This window comes from Tinamus guttatus, unplaced genomic scaffold (assembly GCF_059628265.1).
Source record: "Tinamus guttatus ecotype Peru unplaced genomic scaffold, ASM5962826v1 Tinamus_guttatus_pri_ptg000098l, whole genome shotgun sequence".
NCBI classification, from domain to species: domain Eukaryota; kingdom Metazoa; phylum Chordata; class Aves; order Tinamiformes; family Tinamidae; genus Tinamus; species Tinamus guttatus.
Genome location: NW_028288632.1, coordinates 134,313 through 146,824, shown reverse-complemented (window position 1 = coordinate 146,824; position 12,512 = coordinate 134,313). Strand labels below are relative to the sequence as shown.

The window sequence follows — 12,512 nt, the reverse complement described above, 5'->3', positions numbered from 1 at the left end:
CAGCTATGTCCAGTATAGCAGCACTTATACTGCTATAAGTATCTCCATCCAAACTGTTTGAGATAGCTGTACAGGACTTCCTCAAAGGCAGACCTGTAGCTGGACTGGCAGCCAAACTAGGTAGAAAGATCAGGCAGAAGAAGCAAAGGACATAGTTTCCAGAATGTCTGACTGCCAGGCATAATAGAATTTGGGAGCCAGGCACAACACAGGTAATGCCAGGGAACAGACAGTTTTAAGTAAATGTATTTAAGCGAATAGAAATTATCTGCAGTGTTAAAGAACTTATTGGCCTCAATGAAAGCAAAGAATGATCTTTGATAACATGAGATCTTCCTAGTCTCCTTGGGTGCTTTTTAAAGATTTTATCAGCTGTATGTTATAGGTTGAACATTTGCACTTCATTTTTCTCTCTTCAGTCTGTTTTGGGACCTCAGCTGTTGGTGTGAGCTGCTTCTGTTCAGAGGGTGTTGCAGGAGGCTTTTTACAGCTTTGAATATTGAACTAGGTGCGAGCCGATTTCTGAGACATTAGAACAACCTGAAATAAAATAGAGAATTCAGACTTGTTAGTGACAGAATGAAACGTGGAGGAAACCTGGAAGATTTTCTCACAGAATCTCACATTACAAACTAATCCTGTACAAGCCATGGAGGGATAGGTTGGCATTCCAACAGCTTACTCACAGAAGTCCTGCTAGTCTGTGGCATCTTCTGCTTAGGCACCAGACTTCCCATACAAGGATGGTTAGACATTAGAAAAAAAACGGATCCTTGTAACAGGCTGTGCAGGCAATGATCTGATGCAGCCAGAAGTGAAAGGTAGACAGTAAAGAAACAGAGCTGAAAGACCTTTATGCCTAAACTGTCCAGAGATGGAAACTTGCAGTAACTTTTCCTTTGGCTAAATCCAAGGGGAATTTCAGAGCCTCACCCAAAAGGCACTAACCTGCTACTCTTTCTGACTTCAGTGCCCTCTTGCAAGCTTTCCTCTTAAAAAAAATGCTTTTAAGAATCTTTACTAGTTGCAGAAGTAACCCAAACAAAAAGTAACATGAATTACTCCAATGGACTCTAGATGCCCTGCCTCTTAGGCAGGGTTGCTACCTACTTGGGTTTGCAATTACGGCAGTATAAATTTCTTTAAAGCATGATCTGAACTGGGATAGGACCATTTGTTGATGCCTAAATTCTTCTACATTGGACGTGAAGAGTAAACCATTGTATGTTTTTGGGGTGCAATTGGAGGCCAAACTGCACAGATTTGCTATTCCACGAGGGAGTCAAATGTCAGTTATAGGTGAGGGCAGAAGTGAAAGACCCAGATGTAGGGATAACAGTGAAAGTCTGGAGAGACTTTCTGGAGAGTTTTTTAGCACGTTGGCATCTCTCACACTTAGAGAAAAATCCTGAATCCAGTCTTTCTGAACTTTTCATACTGAAAAAAAAAAAAAAGGCTGCATTTTACTCCAGTATAGATTGTCAAATACTGGAAAACATGCTATTCCTGGCAGAACAGAATCTGCAACTTTTGCTTGGGTCTCCTTAGCAATTTTGCTTTTCTTTAATTCAAATCAGATCAGAAAGCTCCTCGCTTACGCCCTCCTTATAAGCTTCATTGCTGTGGCACATGAAATGCAAAATGGTTTCACAGGAAGAAAAGAATATCCCAGCTAGTACCAGCACAATTCACATAGTTTCTTTCTGATTCATTAAGTCTGCTTGGATGTAAAGCTACTATTGCATGTACCCCCTCTGCATCACCAGTTGAAAACAACCTGCAAAATGCTTACCAGTTAAAGCCATTGACAAACGAAACTCATCACACAAAATCCTCAAAACATCTTGAAGACCTTCTTCACCCTGCTCCAACAGAGAAAGCAGTCAGGGTGAAAGGAGCACTGGCCCACAACAATGCAGCTGGATGCTTTCATTGTGAGAGCTGGGACAGACCCTTAAATCAGGGCCAGTTCTAGTCACTCACGCCGATGAACACTTAAAATGATATGATGGATATGCTTGGTTCATGATAAATTAATTTAGATGCTTTTCCTTTCATAATATATCTGAACAGGGAAAGAAAGCAAAACTTCTGACATTTTCTAGCTGCTTTTTTTTTTTAGCTTTCAGATAACTTAGGCCATTTGGCTTGTTTTAAAATGTCAATCTTGGCAATGCTGAGAGCATTTTATGAAGTACTGAGAGTTTTATAAATGGCAAAGCTTTAAAAACTTTAGTTTACTCAGATACAGGGATGAAATAGTACAGTGTGCATTTTCTTCTGAACAAATGGCTTCAACAAGCTCAAACCGCATAAGATGTATGTGTTTTTTTTATCTTACTGTAAAATATTGGAGGAATTCTTCCTTTTCCTATATTCTTTTTTTTCTCTTTATTTCTTATAATGCAGAATGCTTTGAGTGCAGAAAATGCCACTGCTTGTCCTTGCCCTTCCTTTGTTGTATGTTGAAGGAATGCCACAGAGGTACATCTCTAGAAATTCTTCTGGAATAGGATACCAAGATACTGTTGAACTCAAAAAATACTGTCTGCTGTCTGTTCCCACAAGGGAAAATTTGAAAGCAACTCAGCAACTGCTGGATCTCTCACTTCAAAGATAGAAAATACTTCTGTACCATAAAACTATCTTTTTCTATAGCAGATCTTTAAACATACCAATCCAGAGACTAAAAAGCAAAAGCTTTGCAAAGTAAAACAAAATATATAGTTATATTTACTTTTCAATATGGCATGCTAATCTTCTGCATCAGAAGCCTGATTTATGATTTGGGATCAAACAAATGTGCTAATACTTAAGAAGCATCAAAGGTCAAATGGTAGAAGGTGGAATGGATGGTAGCAGCTCACTTAGGTACCCACAAGGCTTGTGCTCAGTCCGGCCAGAAGAAAAAAAAAGTAATCAGGGGATGGAGATCTCTATATATTTCTAAAGAATTCATAACACCACTCTTAAGCTGCTGTACTAAAACCATATATTGTTTCCTAGTAAAATGAAAGCAGATAAAATTTTCACAAACATCTTTGCAACAAGATCACTTCCTATTTTTTTTTAAAGACCCTGATCCTACAGTATTTTAGCACCAAATGGCAACACTAAGAAATCATGCCCACAAAGCAATGTTTTCAACTTCAAAAGCACATTTTAAAACAGAAAATTTCCTGCTATTTTTAATCACACAGAATGTCTGGTTTTGATTCAACTGTGGGCATTCTCACTCAAAATTCAGCGAAAGTAAAAAATGCTTCAGATTCCTCACTGATGAAAACTGTCTCTATGAGATTGAAGTAACTCAGAGTATTGGAGAGTGTGAGGAGTAGACATACAAATCTCAAACTTCCTTACCTTGTAAGCAAGCCCCCACAAAGCTGGTCTTCCAATAAAGACACATCTGGCTCCCAGTGCCAGTGCCTTTAATACATCACTGCCTTTTCGTATTCCACCATCTAAGTAAACCTCAACTCTGCCTTGTACAGCCTCCACAACTTCAACCAGAGCATCAATCTGCAAAGAAGGAGGAGCTTTCACACTGAAAGTCAGCTTTTGATCCTCACACGAAAGTGAGAAATGTGAACCAGGCAGACAATACGGAATAATTTACTAGCATATGTTCTCAAAATGATATGTAAAAATGCATCTCAAATAGCACTAAAAGCTGTAAAATAAAGTGCAGTTCCATTTTAAATTTGCCAGATACTTTCCTTTTTCCAGTACTTTGCCTATGCTAGAATTCTTTGATAGCATTCTGGTAAGTCAGTAACATTTTCAAAGCACAGTGACAATCCTTTGCTGCTAGGCCTGATGCCAGGGGACTGTTAAGGTTGTGGTTTTTCTGGATTTTCTGTCTATGAAAAAAAAAAACGTTTAAGGTAGAAGAGCAGTTTAATATGGATGTAATGTATATTATTATGTCTTCATCATTTATAACAAAATTTTATTTATTACTGCCCTCCTTGACCTAGCAGAGAATTCCCTGGTGCATACTTTTATTTTACAGAGGAAAAAAAAGAGACTAAGTCAGTAAGAATGGGATGCTCTCCAATTCAAAAATGTAAAACAAACAGTCAGAAAAACTGACCATTTACTGTGAGTAAAGCATAGGGAGAAAAATGAAGCCAAATTAAAGCAGTGAAATACACATATGTCATAACAACCTATTTTTTTGGATGGATAAACAAATAGGGAATTTTTCTCCAAGTGTGTTAGCCTTACGTTGACTCATACAAGTGCTGAGTCTCTAAATACACATGCAGATCTCTAATTAAGTCTAGCCGTATTGTTTATGCATGTTTTGGCAGAGATGGATAATGAGAATACATTATACTCTCATTTTTACATATTCAACTCCAGAGCTTCATTTTTTCCTGCTGGATTGCACAAAGAATATATGTGCGCTGTACCAGCTGATGAAGAATAGGCAAACCAACTTTTACTATGTTAGACTGGATACTGACAGTGGTTTATCTGCATTAACATGGGCTCAGAGAAAATACTTGCATGGGTAGCACATGCCAAGACTTGCAGCTTACCAATTTAAAGCTAAAGGACATCTTCACATGCTCACAGACATACAACAAGCACCAAATCCACCAAAAGTTTGTATACAGCCACCCGCATACAGACACCCACCTTAGCACAAGCATGCATACAACAAACAGACATCAACAGTACCACTTACCGTGGCAGGTCCTCCATCCAGTTGCCTTCCACCATGATTGGACACAATAATACCCTGAGCTCCATGTCTTACTGCCAGCTCTGCATCTTCTTTGGTCAAGATGCCTTTAATGATGATAGGCAGGTGAGTAAGGCTCTGCAGCCAGTGGATATCATTCCAGGTAACTGAAGGATCCAAGCTGTTCGGTGGGAGTCCATACTCAGAACAGTCATCTCCCTATAGCCATGAAGCATAAGGAAGTCTCATTTTAAGTTGTAATGATAGATATACTCCTTAAAGTCTTTCCCTGCTCTAAAAAAGACTAATTAAACTTTCTTAAAAACTTGTCCATGACCTCTGTGAAGAGTGTGTTATTGGGGGAGAATCACAGAATCATTATGGTTGGAAAAGACCTTCAAAATCATCAAGTCCAACCATAAGCCCTTTACCACCATGCCTGCTAAAACCATATCCCTAAGTGCCTCATCTACATGTTTCTCGAACACTGCCACAGATGGTGACTCCACCACTTCCCTGGGCAGCCTGCTCCAATGCTTCACCACTCTTTTCATGTAGAAATTTCTCCTAATATCTAACCTGAACCTCCCCTGGTTCAATTTGAGGCCATTTCCTCTTGACCTTTTCATAGTTATTTTGGAGAAGAGACCGACTTGCGCCTCACTGCAACCTCCTTTCAGGTAGTTGTAGAGAGCAATATAGTGTCCCCTGAGCCTCTTTTCCAGACTAAATAATCCCCTCTGTTGCTCCTCCTAAAGACTGTGCTCCAGCCCCTTCACCAGCCTCGTTGCCCTTCTTTGGACACGCTCCAGGACCTCCATGTCTTTCTTGTAGTGAGGGACTCAAAACTGAACACAGTATTCAAGGTGTGGCCTCAGCAGCACCAAGTACAGAGGAAGGATCACTTCCCTGGTCCTGCTGGCTACACTGTTCCTGATACAAGCCGAGAGGCCATTGGCCTTCTTGGCCACCTGGGCACACTGCTGGCTCATGTTCAGCCACCTGTCGATCAACACCCCCAGATCCTTTTCTGCTGCACAGCTCTCCAGCCACACTGCCCCAAGCCTGTAGCGCTGAATGGGGTTGTTGTGACCGAAGTGTAGGGCCCAGCACTTGGCCTTGTTGAATCTCATACGTTTGGTCTCAACCCATTGGTCCAGCCTGTCCAGATTCCTCTGCAGAGCCTTCCTACGCTCAAGCAGATGAACTCTTGCTCCCAGCTTGGCGGTGTCTGCAAACTTGTTGAGGGTGCACTCAATCCCCTCATCCGGACCATCCATAAAGATATTAAAGAGGCCTGTCCACCGCACTGACCCCTGGAGAACACCACTTGTGACTGGTCACCAGCTGGTTTTAGCTCCATCTGCCACCACTTTTTGGGCCTAGCCATTCAGACAGTTTCTCACCCCGCAAAGAGTCCACATGGGTAAGCCATGAGGTGCCAGCTTCTCCAGGAGAAGGCAGTGGGAGACTGGTATCAAAGGCCTTCCTGAAGTCTAAGCAGACCATGACCACAGGCTTTCCCTCATCCACTAGGTGGGTCACCCAGTCACAGAAAGAGAAGGTCCTTCTATGGAAAGTCATAGATGGCTGGTGAAGCAGGACCTGCCTTTCATGAACCCATGTTGGCTGGGCCTGATTCCCTGGTTGTCACGCACATGCTGTGTGATGCCCCTCAAGATGATCTGCTTCATAACTTTCCCTGATTCCGAGGTCAGGCTGAGAGGCCCATAGTTCCCTGAATCCTCCACATTAGCAAGCCTCCAGGGACCTCCCCTGTTGACCAGGACTGCTGATATATGATGGCGAATGGCTTGGTGAGCACTTCCACCAGCTCCCTCAGAACCCTTGGGTAGATCCCATGTGGCCCCATAGACCTGTGTCCAAGTGGAGTAGCAGGTCACTGAGTGTTCCCTCCTGCATTATGGGGCTTTTTTTCTGCTCACCATAGATGTCTTCCCCCAGCTCAGGGAACCAAGCATCTTAAGGATAATTGATCTGGGTGTTAAAGACTGAGGGAAAGAAGCATGAAGTACTTCTGCCTTATCCTCATCCTTATATTTTAAACAGAGTTGGAAATAAGTTTCTCTAAAGTCAGAATCCTGGTCAGCCAGAGATCAAACTGGAACACTATAGAACCAGATTGGGCAAAAAAAAAAGCCTTGGTTTCAGCAGATGTCAAGGTAGCAGTTACTCAATGTTTCTTTCTCATGTGGTATTTACCAGAATGGTGAATGAGAGAACCTCATCATTTTACAAACCTCAAAGGCTCCTTCCAAATTCTTCAGGCTCATGTATGGAGGAAGCCGGAAGCCATTACGGACATCATCCCGTCTTTTGCCAGTGTAGGGCAGGTCAGCTGTGAGGACTAGGCCTTGGAAACCCAAGGCCTCTGCCTGTTGGACCAGCTGCTTAGAAACCGCCCTGTTGCGGTGGATATAGAGCTGAAACCATTGGAAGCTGCTGGGGGCAGCCGCAGAGATCTCTTCCAGGCTGCTGGTGGAGTATGTGCTGGCAATGTAACAAACGTTCATGGCTTTGGCTGCTTCAGGATGTATTAAAAGAGTCAGAATCAATGTTATTTGAATAGTCCTATCAGGTACCCTGCTACAGGATTTTTCATATATGGGTAAGAGAGAACACTTGAACTGCTGTTTTATGTATATTCTACCAAACATGGCACTCAACCAGCTGGCATATACATCTCAGGGTTTAAAAATGGCAACTTTTACCATGCAGTATTGTAGGATGATGATTAAGAATACAGGAAAGCAAGAAGTAATTCACTGAGTGTTGTTTCATTTTGAAACTGATTTTGAAAACAGCAGATTCATCTTTATGATTACTACCTCACAGGAATGTGTTAGCAAATGCAATCTGAAACTCACTTCAGGAGTTCTTTCCCACAAGAAATTTACAGGCCGAGATCGATCCATCACACTACAAATCATCCTAAGAGCTCCTTACATTTTCTACTGAGTTTTCATAGAATCATAAAGCTTGGAAGGGACCTTTAGAGATCATCTAGTCCGACCCTCCCCTGCATGCAGGGTCATCTACAGCATGTTACACAGGATTGCGTCCAAGTGGGTTTTGAATATCTCCAGAGAAGGAGATTCCACAACCTCTCTTGGCAACCTGTTCTAGTGCTCAGTCACCCTCACTGTTAAGAAACTTTTCCTTAAGTTTCTGTGGAAATTTTGATGCTTCAAAAGCATTTCCACAAATCCATTTTTGCTAGACAGCAACAGAATGGAGTACCTCTCGCTGTGCTTTTCTCTCCATCAGGACACGCAAGCTGGTGGAAGCCTGTCGGGGCAATTCCAACAGGAAAGCTGATTTCAGTTCCCAGGAGCTTGGTCCTAACATCCATCACAGATACATCTCGCAATACACGTGGCCGAAAACGAATTCTGTAAAGCAATAGCAATAAAACACTCTTCAATGATGTAGCTGCCCAATGGCTTTTCTGATTTTGATGTTGTATGGAAAAGAGATCTTCATTTACCCATCATAATTCAGGAATCTGAGCTGATAAAGAAAGCATAGTCATGTGAAACTGATTCTTCCGTTTGCTTTCACAGGACATTTCAGCCAGCTACAGCTATATTTAATCCCATATTCCCACTCATGGGTCACAATACATCATTCCTGCACATCCCACTTCTACTCACCAATCTTTATATCTCTTGTTCTCCCTGTGCTCCCTCCAAACAAATTATCCCAGGTCTCTGTCTTCCACTACATCATTCTAGGTTCACTGCACAGTACCTGCCCTCACTGTCTGCAGCATAGTCCCCAGATCCCACAGTATTCACACTTGGGATTCCTGCAGCCAACCATATGCTCTCCATTGCATCTTAGTCTATTATAGTCACTTATCCTCTTTTACATCGAACCATACCATACCATTTGCCTGTATCCTCAATGTCCATTATGCCTCACACAATCTGCTTCTTATTTTGGCTAATATCAGAGGGTGTAGTGAATGTCATACAGAAAAGTGCATTCTGCTTGGGGATCAGTCAGAGAGGACAAGATGTTAGGATTCTTTGCTTGTGAAAGTTGAGCACAAATGCCAAACACGCTTGCACACAGACATAATTTAACAGATTCCAGTATAATAACCCTCACTTCCCCTTCACATTACCTTTTATATGCCAGGATATTGTCATCCCGAGTGGTCCCATCATCTGCTCCTGCTGCAAAAAAATCCCAAGTAGTCTTAGGTAAATACTTTTTAGCATAAACTTCAAAGTCTGACAGACACACCATAGCCATTTCAGAGAGATGCTCTGAGAACTCTGGAAGAAAAAAAGAGATAATATGGAGCAGAAATTAAATGCTGACCTGTCATTCTCTCTTCTGTGCACTCTTATGTCATTTGACTTCTTGGTCTTGTAGTGGAGTTGTTGAGAAGGATCCTCCAGTTTGTTGGGCCATTCAGTCTCTGAGACTATTGTGCTCCTATGATCACCTTGAGATGATCACCTAATTTCACACTGCCTCCTGAACAAATGTAGGTCATATATCTTATTGCCTAAATGCCCTGTGCCTGAGTTTTGAAATAGTGACAAGACTGGCCTTCATACAGGTTCACCGTCTAAGGGGAGTGACAAGAGCTTGCTACAATCAGAAACGTAAATCTAGATTTCAATTCCTGATTAGCTGTCACAAAATCATAAAAAAATTTAGCAAAATAAAGGAACTTTGGAGGTTAATCCATCCTAAAAGAATCTGGAAAAATGTTTCAAAGTCAGCATGGTATAGCTGCTTGCTGAACTTGGTCTGGGGAATACTGTGTCACACACACAAGTCTAAGCCACATAGGTGACACATTTCCTAAACTTTCAAGTCCTGATCTTGACTTTTTAAGTGATAACTCCAAGAAGTGCAATCAGATTTAAAGGAATTACAGGAAGAATCTGTCCTTTTATTTCTTACGATCCCTCTGGAATCAGAATTTCTTTCTCACTTTTAATTATTGCTTTACTGAACTATGATTACTCTCTGTCCACAATTATTTAATCTGATCTTGATTAAATCTTGCCATTTATCTTCTGCTCTAGTATGAGAAAAACTTGCTGATGCAGAAAATAAGAGGAAACTTGTATATCTGTGTCTCCATTCTGCCTTAGTGAACAGAAGTCTGAGGATACTTTGGGTCTTCTGCTTCAGCAGTCATACAATTCTATCATAAATTCCTTCAAAAAAATGGATTATTTGTTTCACTAATTTTCCTGGAAGATTGTTTTAGAACTTCATTCTTTGTATTCTTTCTCCTCTCTAATCAAACTCTTAATTACTGAGTGCATTGGCTAAACCCAAGCTCATAAAATTCAGAAGCAAGTAAATACAGAGTCTACGTGTAACCTGCTCCAGGATAAAGGCACTGTAAAGCTATGTGCAGTCTCTGAGTGGGACTCAAGGCTAGAGTTGTCGAAAAAACACAAAATATTTTGTAAGAATATTCATATTTCTTGGGCAATAAATAAATAAATATCCCTTTGGTGTTTACTTCCCACACTGCAGCATTCATGCCTGGTAAGGAAAGAACATACAAAATTTGGAGAAACCATGGGAGAATATGAACAACAAGCAAATTTCACAACATGAAACATGATTCAAAGAACAACTCTCAGTCTGTCCAGGAACAGAAGTGATGTTGTATGACTCAAATTTTCAGTCAAATTAATATAAATCTTTTATTCTTGTGAACCAGCCAGGACAAAATAACTATGCAAGTTGATATCTTAACAAATCATTTCTGGGTGTAAGGAACATGGTATACTACACTGTATAAAACATAGGGAAGATCATTTTGCTAAACAGTTTCTTATAATTACTTTTTGCATTTTTTATTAAGATAGGTGTTTTGCAGTATGGAGTTTTAAAACAGCTGTGGTTTTAATGTAATCTTTCTAAAAATGTCCAGGAAGAAGTAAATATTCTGACTGTCAAGACTAGCCTTTCACAGCAGATTAGCAGAGGTTTCAAGTTTCACCAGAATGAGTCCAATGTTTCTGATATTGTGTACTTTTGACACAGAAAAACACATAGGCGATTTACACAAATCCAGTTCATCAAATTGCAAACATGGATGTCTTACTGATAGAGATCACTGTGTAAATACACTTGAAAATCAGTAACCATAATTCTATGCTAGCAAAGAGCTGAAATAATAAAATCAAATGTAAGACAAAGAAGAAATTTGACTGATATCTTAATTAGTGTTTTGTCTCATCTAACGACAATTCAGTATCAGGATGGTAAAAATATCCTAAGACCTGTCTGAATATCTTCATCAACCACTGTTGATAGCACAAGTCTTTGTATATCCAAATATACCATATACAACATATCATGAGTTTCCCTTTCCTTGATGAAAGAAAGATCAAAGTCAGTAAGCACAAAAAAATAAACCAAATCCTTTCATGGCAGAATAAATAGTAATCATAAATGACCCAGGCCCAAGCCTCATTGTCCCTCAATTAAGACTTACTTTGCGTTTCAGGGTGAGCAGCAGAAGACAAGATCTTCTGTTTCAAGCTAGCCTACAAACAGCCTGTGTGATGACTTTTTGCTAAGTAGCTGCTGTTTTTTTCTGGAGTCAATAAGCAACCACAAGCGATTAAAGCTCAATCCTGCAGCAAACTTTGCACTGCTTGTGTAACGCTGACTTTGTTTTGCTACCAGTCCACTAAAAGGCCCTTCCAAAAATGTCTACCTTGTCAATAAGGTCATTACTTGGAAAACAGCAATGGAACTGTGCTGTTTGGCAGTGACTGAAGGCTATGTTTGCACTCATGGAAAGAACAGCATTTCTGGGGTTTTGACTAAAATCCTAAATTGTCCCTGAGGATGGCAGGAGGTATGGAAGCTGGTGCAGCCCTGTTCAGATATGGGCTGGCAGTGCTCCCTGCTCCTTGCTCCAAGCAGGAGAAGGAATAGAGGTGAAGCACCATTTCCATGTGAGGACATGTGAGAACATCAAGAAACCCAAGGTTCACACTGAAGGTGCACTGAAATTATATAGGATTTCAATAGAGTGAAATAGTAGAGTATATATGTGAGATGCTTGTGCTTTAGCAAAGAAGTGCTCTTTAATGAAATAGAAAGAATTTGCAGGAAGGAATTGACCATTCCCACATAAGAAGAGGACCACATCTCGTTTAGCCCCAGTGTCATTTTGGTATTTGATGGTTTTGGTTTTGTGGGTCTGGTGAAAATCTATTAGTTTTATCAAGCAAACTGCATTCTACTGCATCTTCTTGCAGGTCTGTGAGGAAAGCTAATGCATCTACAAAAAAAAATCTTTGGGATTTATTGCCTTCTTCCAGTTCCTGACCAACCAAAGTTGTTCCTTAAGCCTATTGGTAATTTGCTTATAAATATGCTACAAAGCCCTCCAAAATGTGGATCCGCAGGCAACGTTCATTGTTACAGCCCTCAGCTACAGAGCTTGAATCTTACACATTGTGTGTGGAAAAAAGACTTTTTTATTTCCTGCAGTATATGAACCTTTTGTAAAATAAAGCATTCTTTGTGCTCCACCATTTTTAAATGGATGTAGTCGCTCCCATGATGCACATGCTCTCCACCTGCACTTGCAGATTTTCACCTTTGATTGCTTATCCAGTTATCTCCCAGGAGCACTTGTTTATCCTTTCTTTTCCTGCTGCTTGGGAATGGGTGAGATTTTACTGTGCTCCCTTCCTTCCCCTCACTAAATCATAGAATCATAGAATCATAGAATCCTTAGGGTTGGAAGGGACCTCTAGAGATCATCTAGTCCAACCCCCCTGCCATTACAAAGCAG

At 40.7% G+C, this 12,512-nt stretch overlaps 1 protein-coding gene across 3 annotated transcripts; it reads right to left on the bottom strand.

Moving 5' to 3' along the window:
* Window positions 1–211: 211 nt before the first annotated feature.
* HAO2 (hydroxyacid oxidase 2) lies at window positions 212–11,251 on the bottom strand. 3 transcript variants are annotated; one of them, XM_010223882.2, is made up of 8 exons: window positions 11,196–11,251; window positions 8,844–8,997; window positions 7,955–8,106; window positions 6,955–7,238; window positions 4,697–4,912; window positions 3,364–3,522; window positions 1,793–1,862; window positions 212–540 (listed from the first exon to the last, which is right to left on the bottom strand). In XM_010223882.2, exons 2-8 carry the CDS (start codon window positions 8,972–8,974, stop codon window positions 485–487), a joined length of 1,068 nt encoding a protein of 355 aa, XP_010222184.2. In that variant the 5' UTR covers window positions 8,975–8,997; window positions 11,196–11,251; the 3' UTR covers window positions 212–484. The 3 variants fall into 3 exon arrangements, with proteins under 3 accessions (XP_010222184.2, XP_010222185.2, XP_088376909.1); XM_010223883.2 differs by having other exon boundaries at window positions 6,955–7,235; XM_088520783.1 differs by having other exon boundaries at window positions 8,931–8,997.
* Between the last annotated feature and the right edge of the window lie 1,261 nt (window positions 11,252–12,512).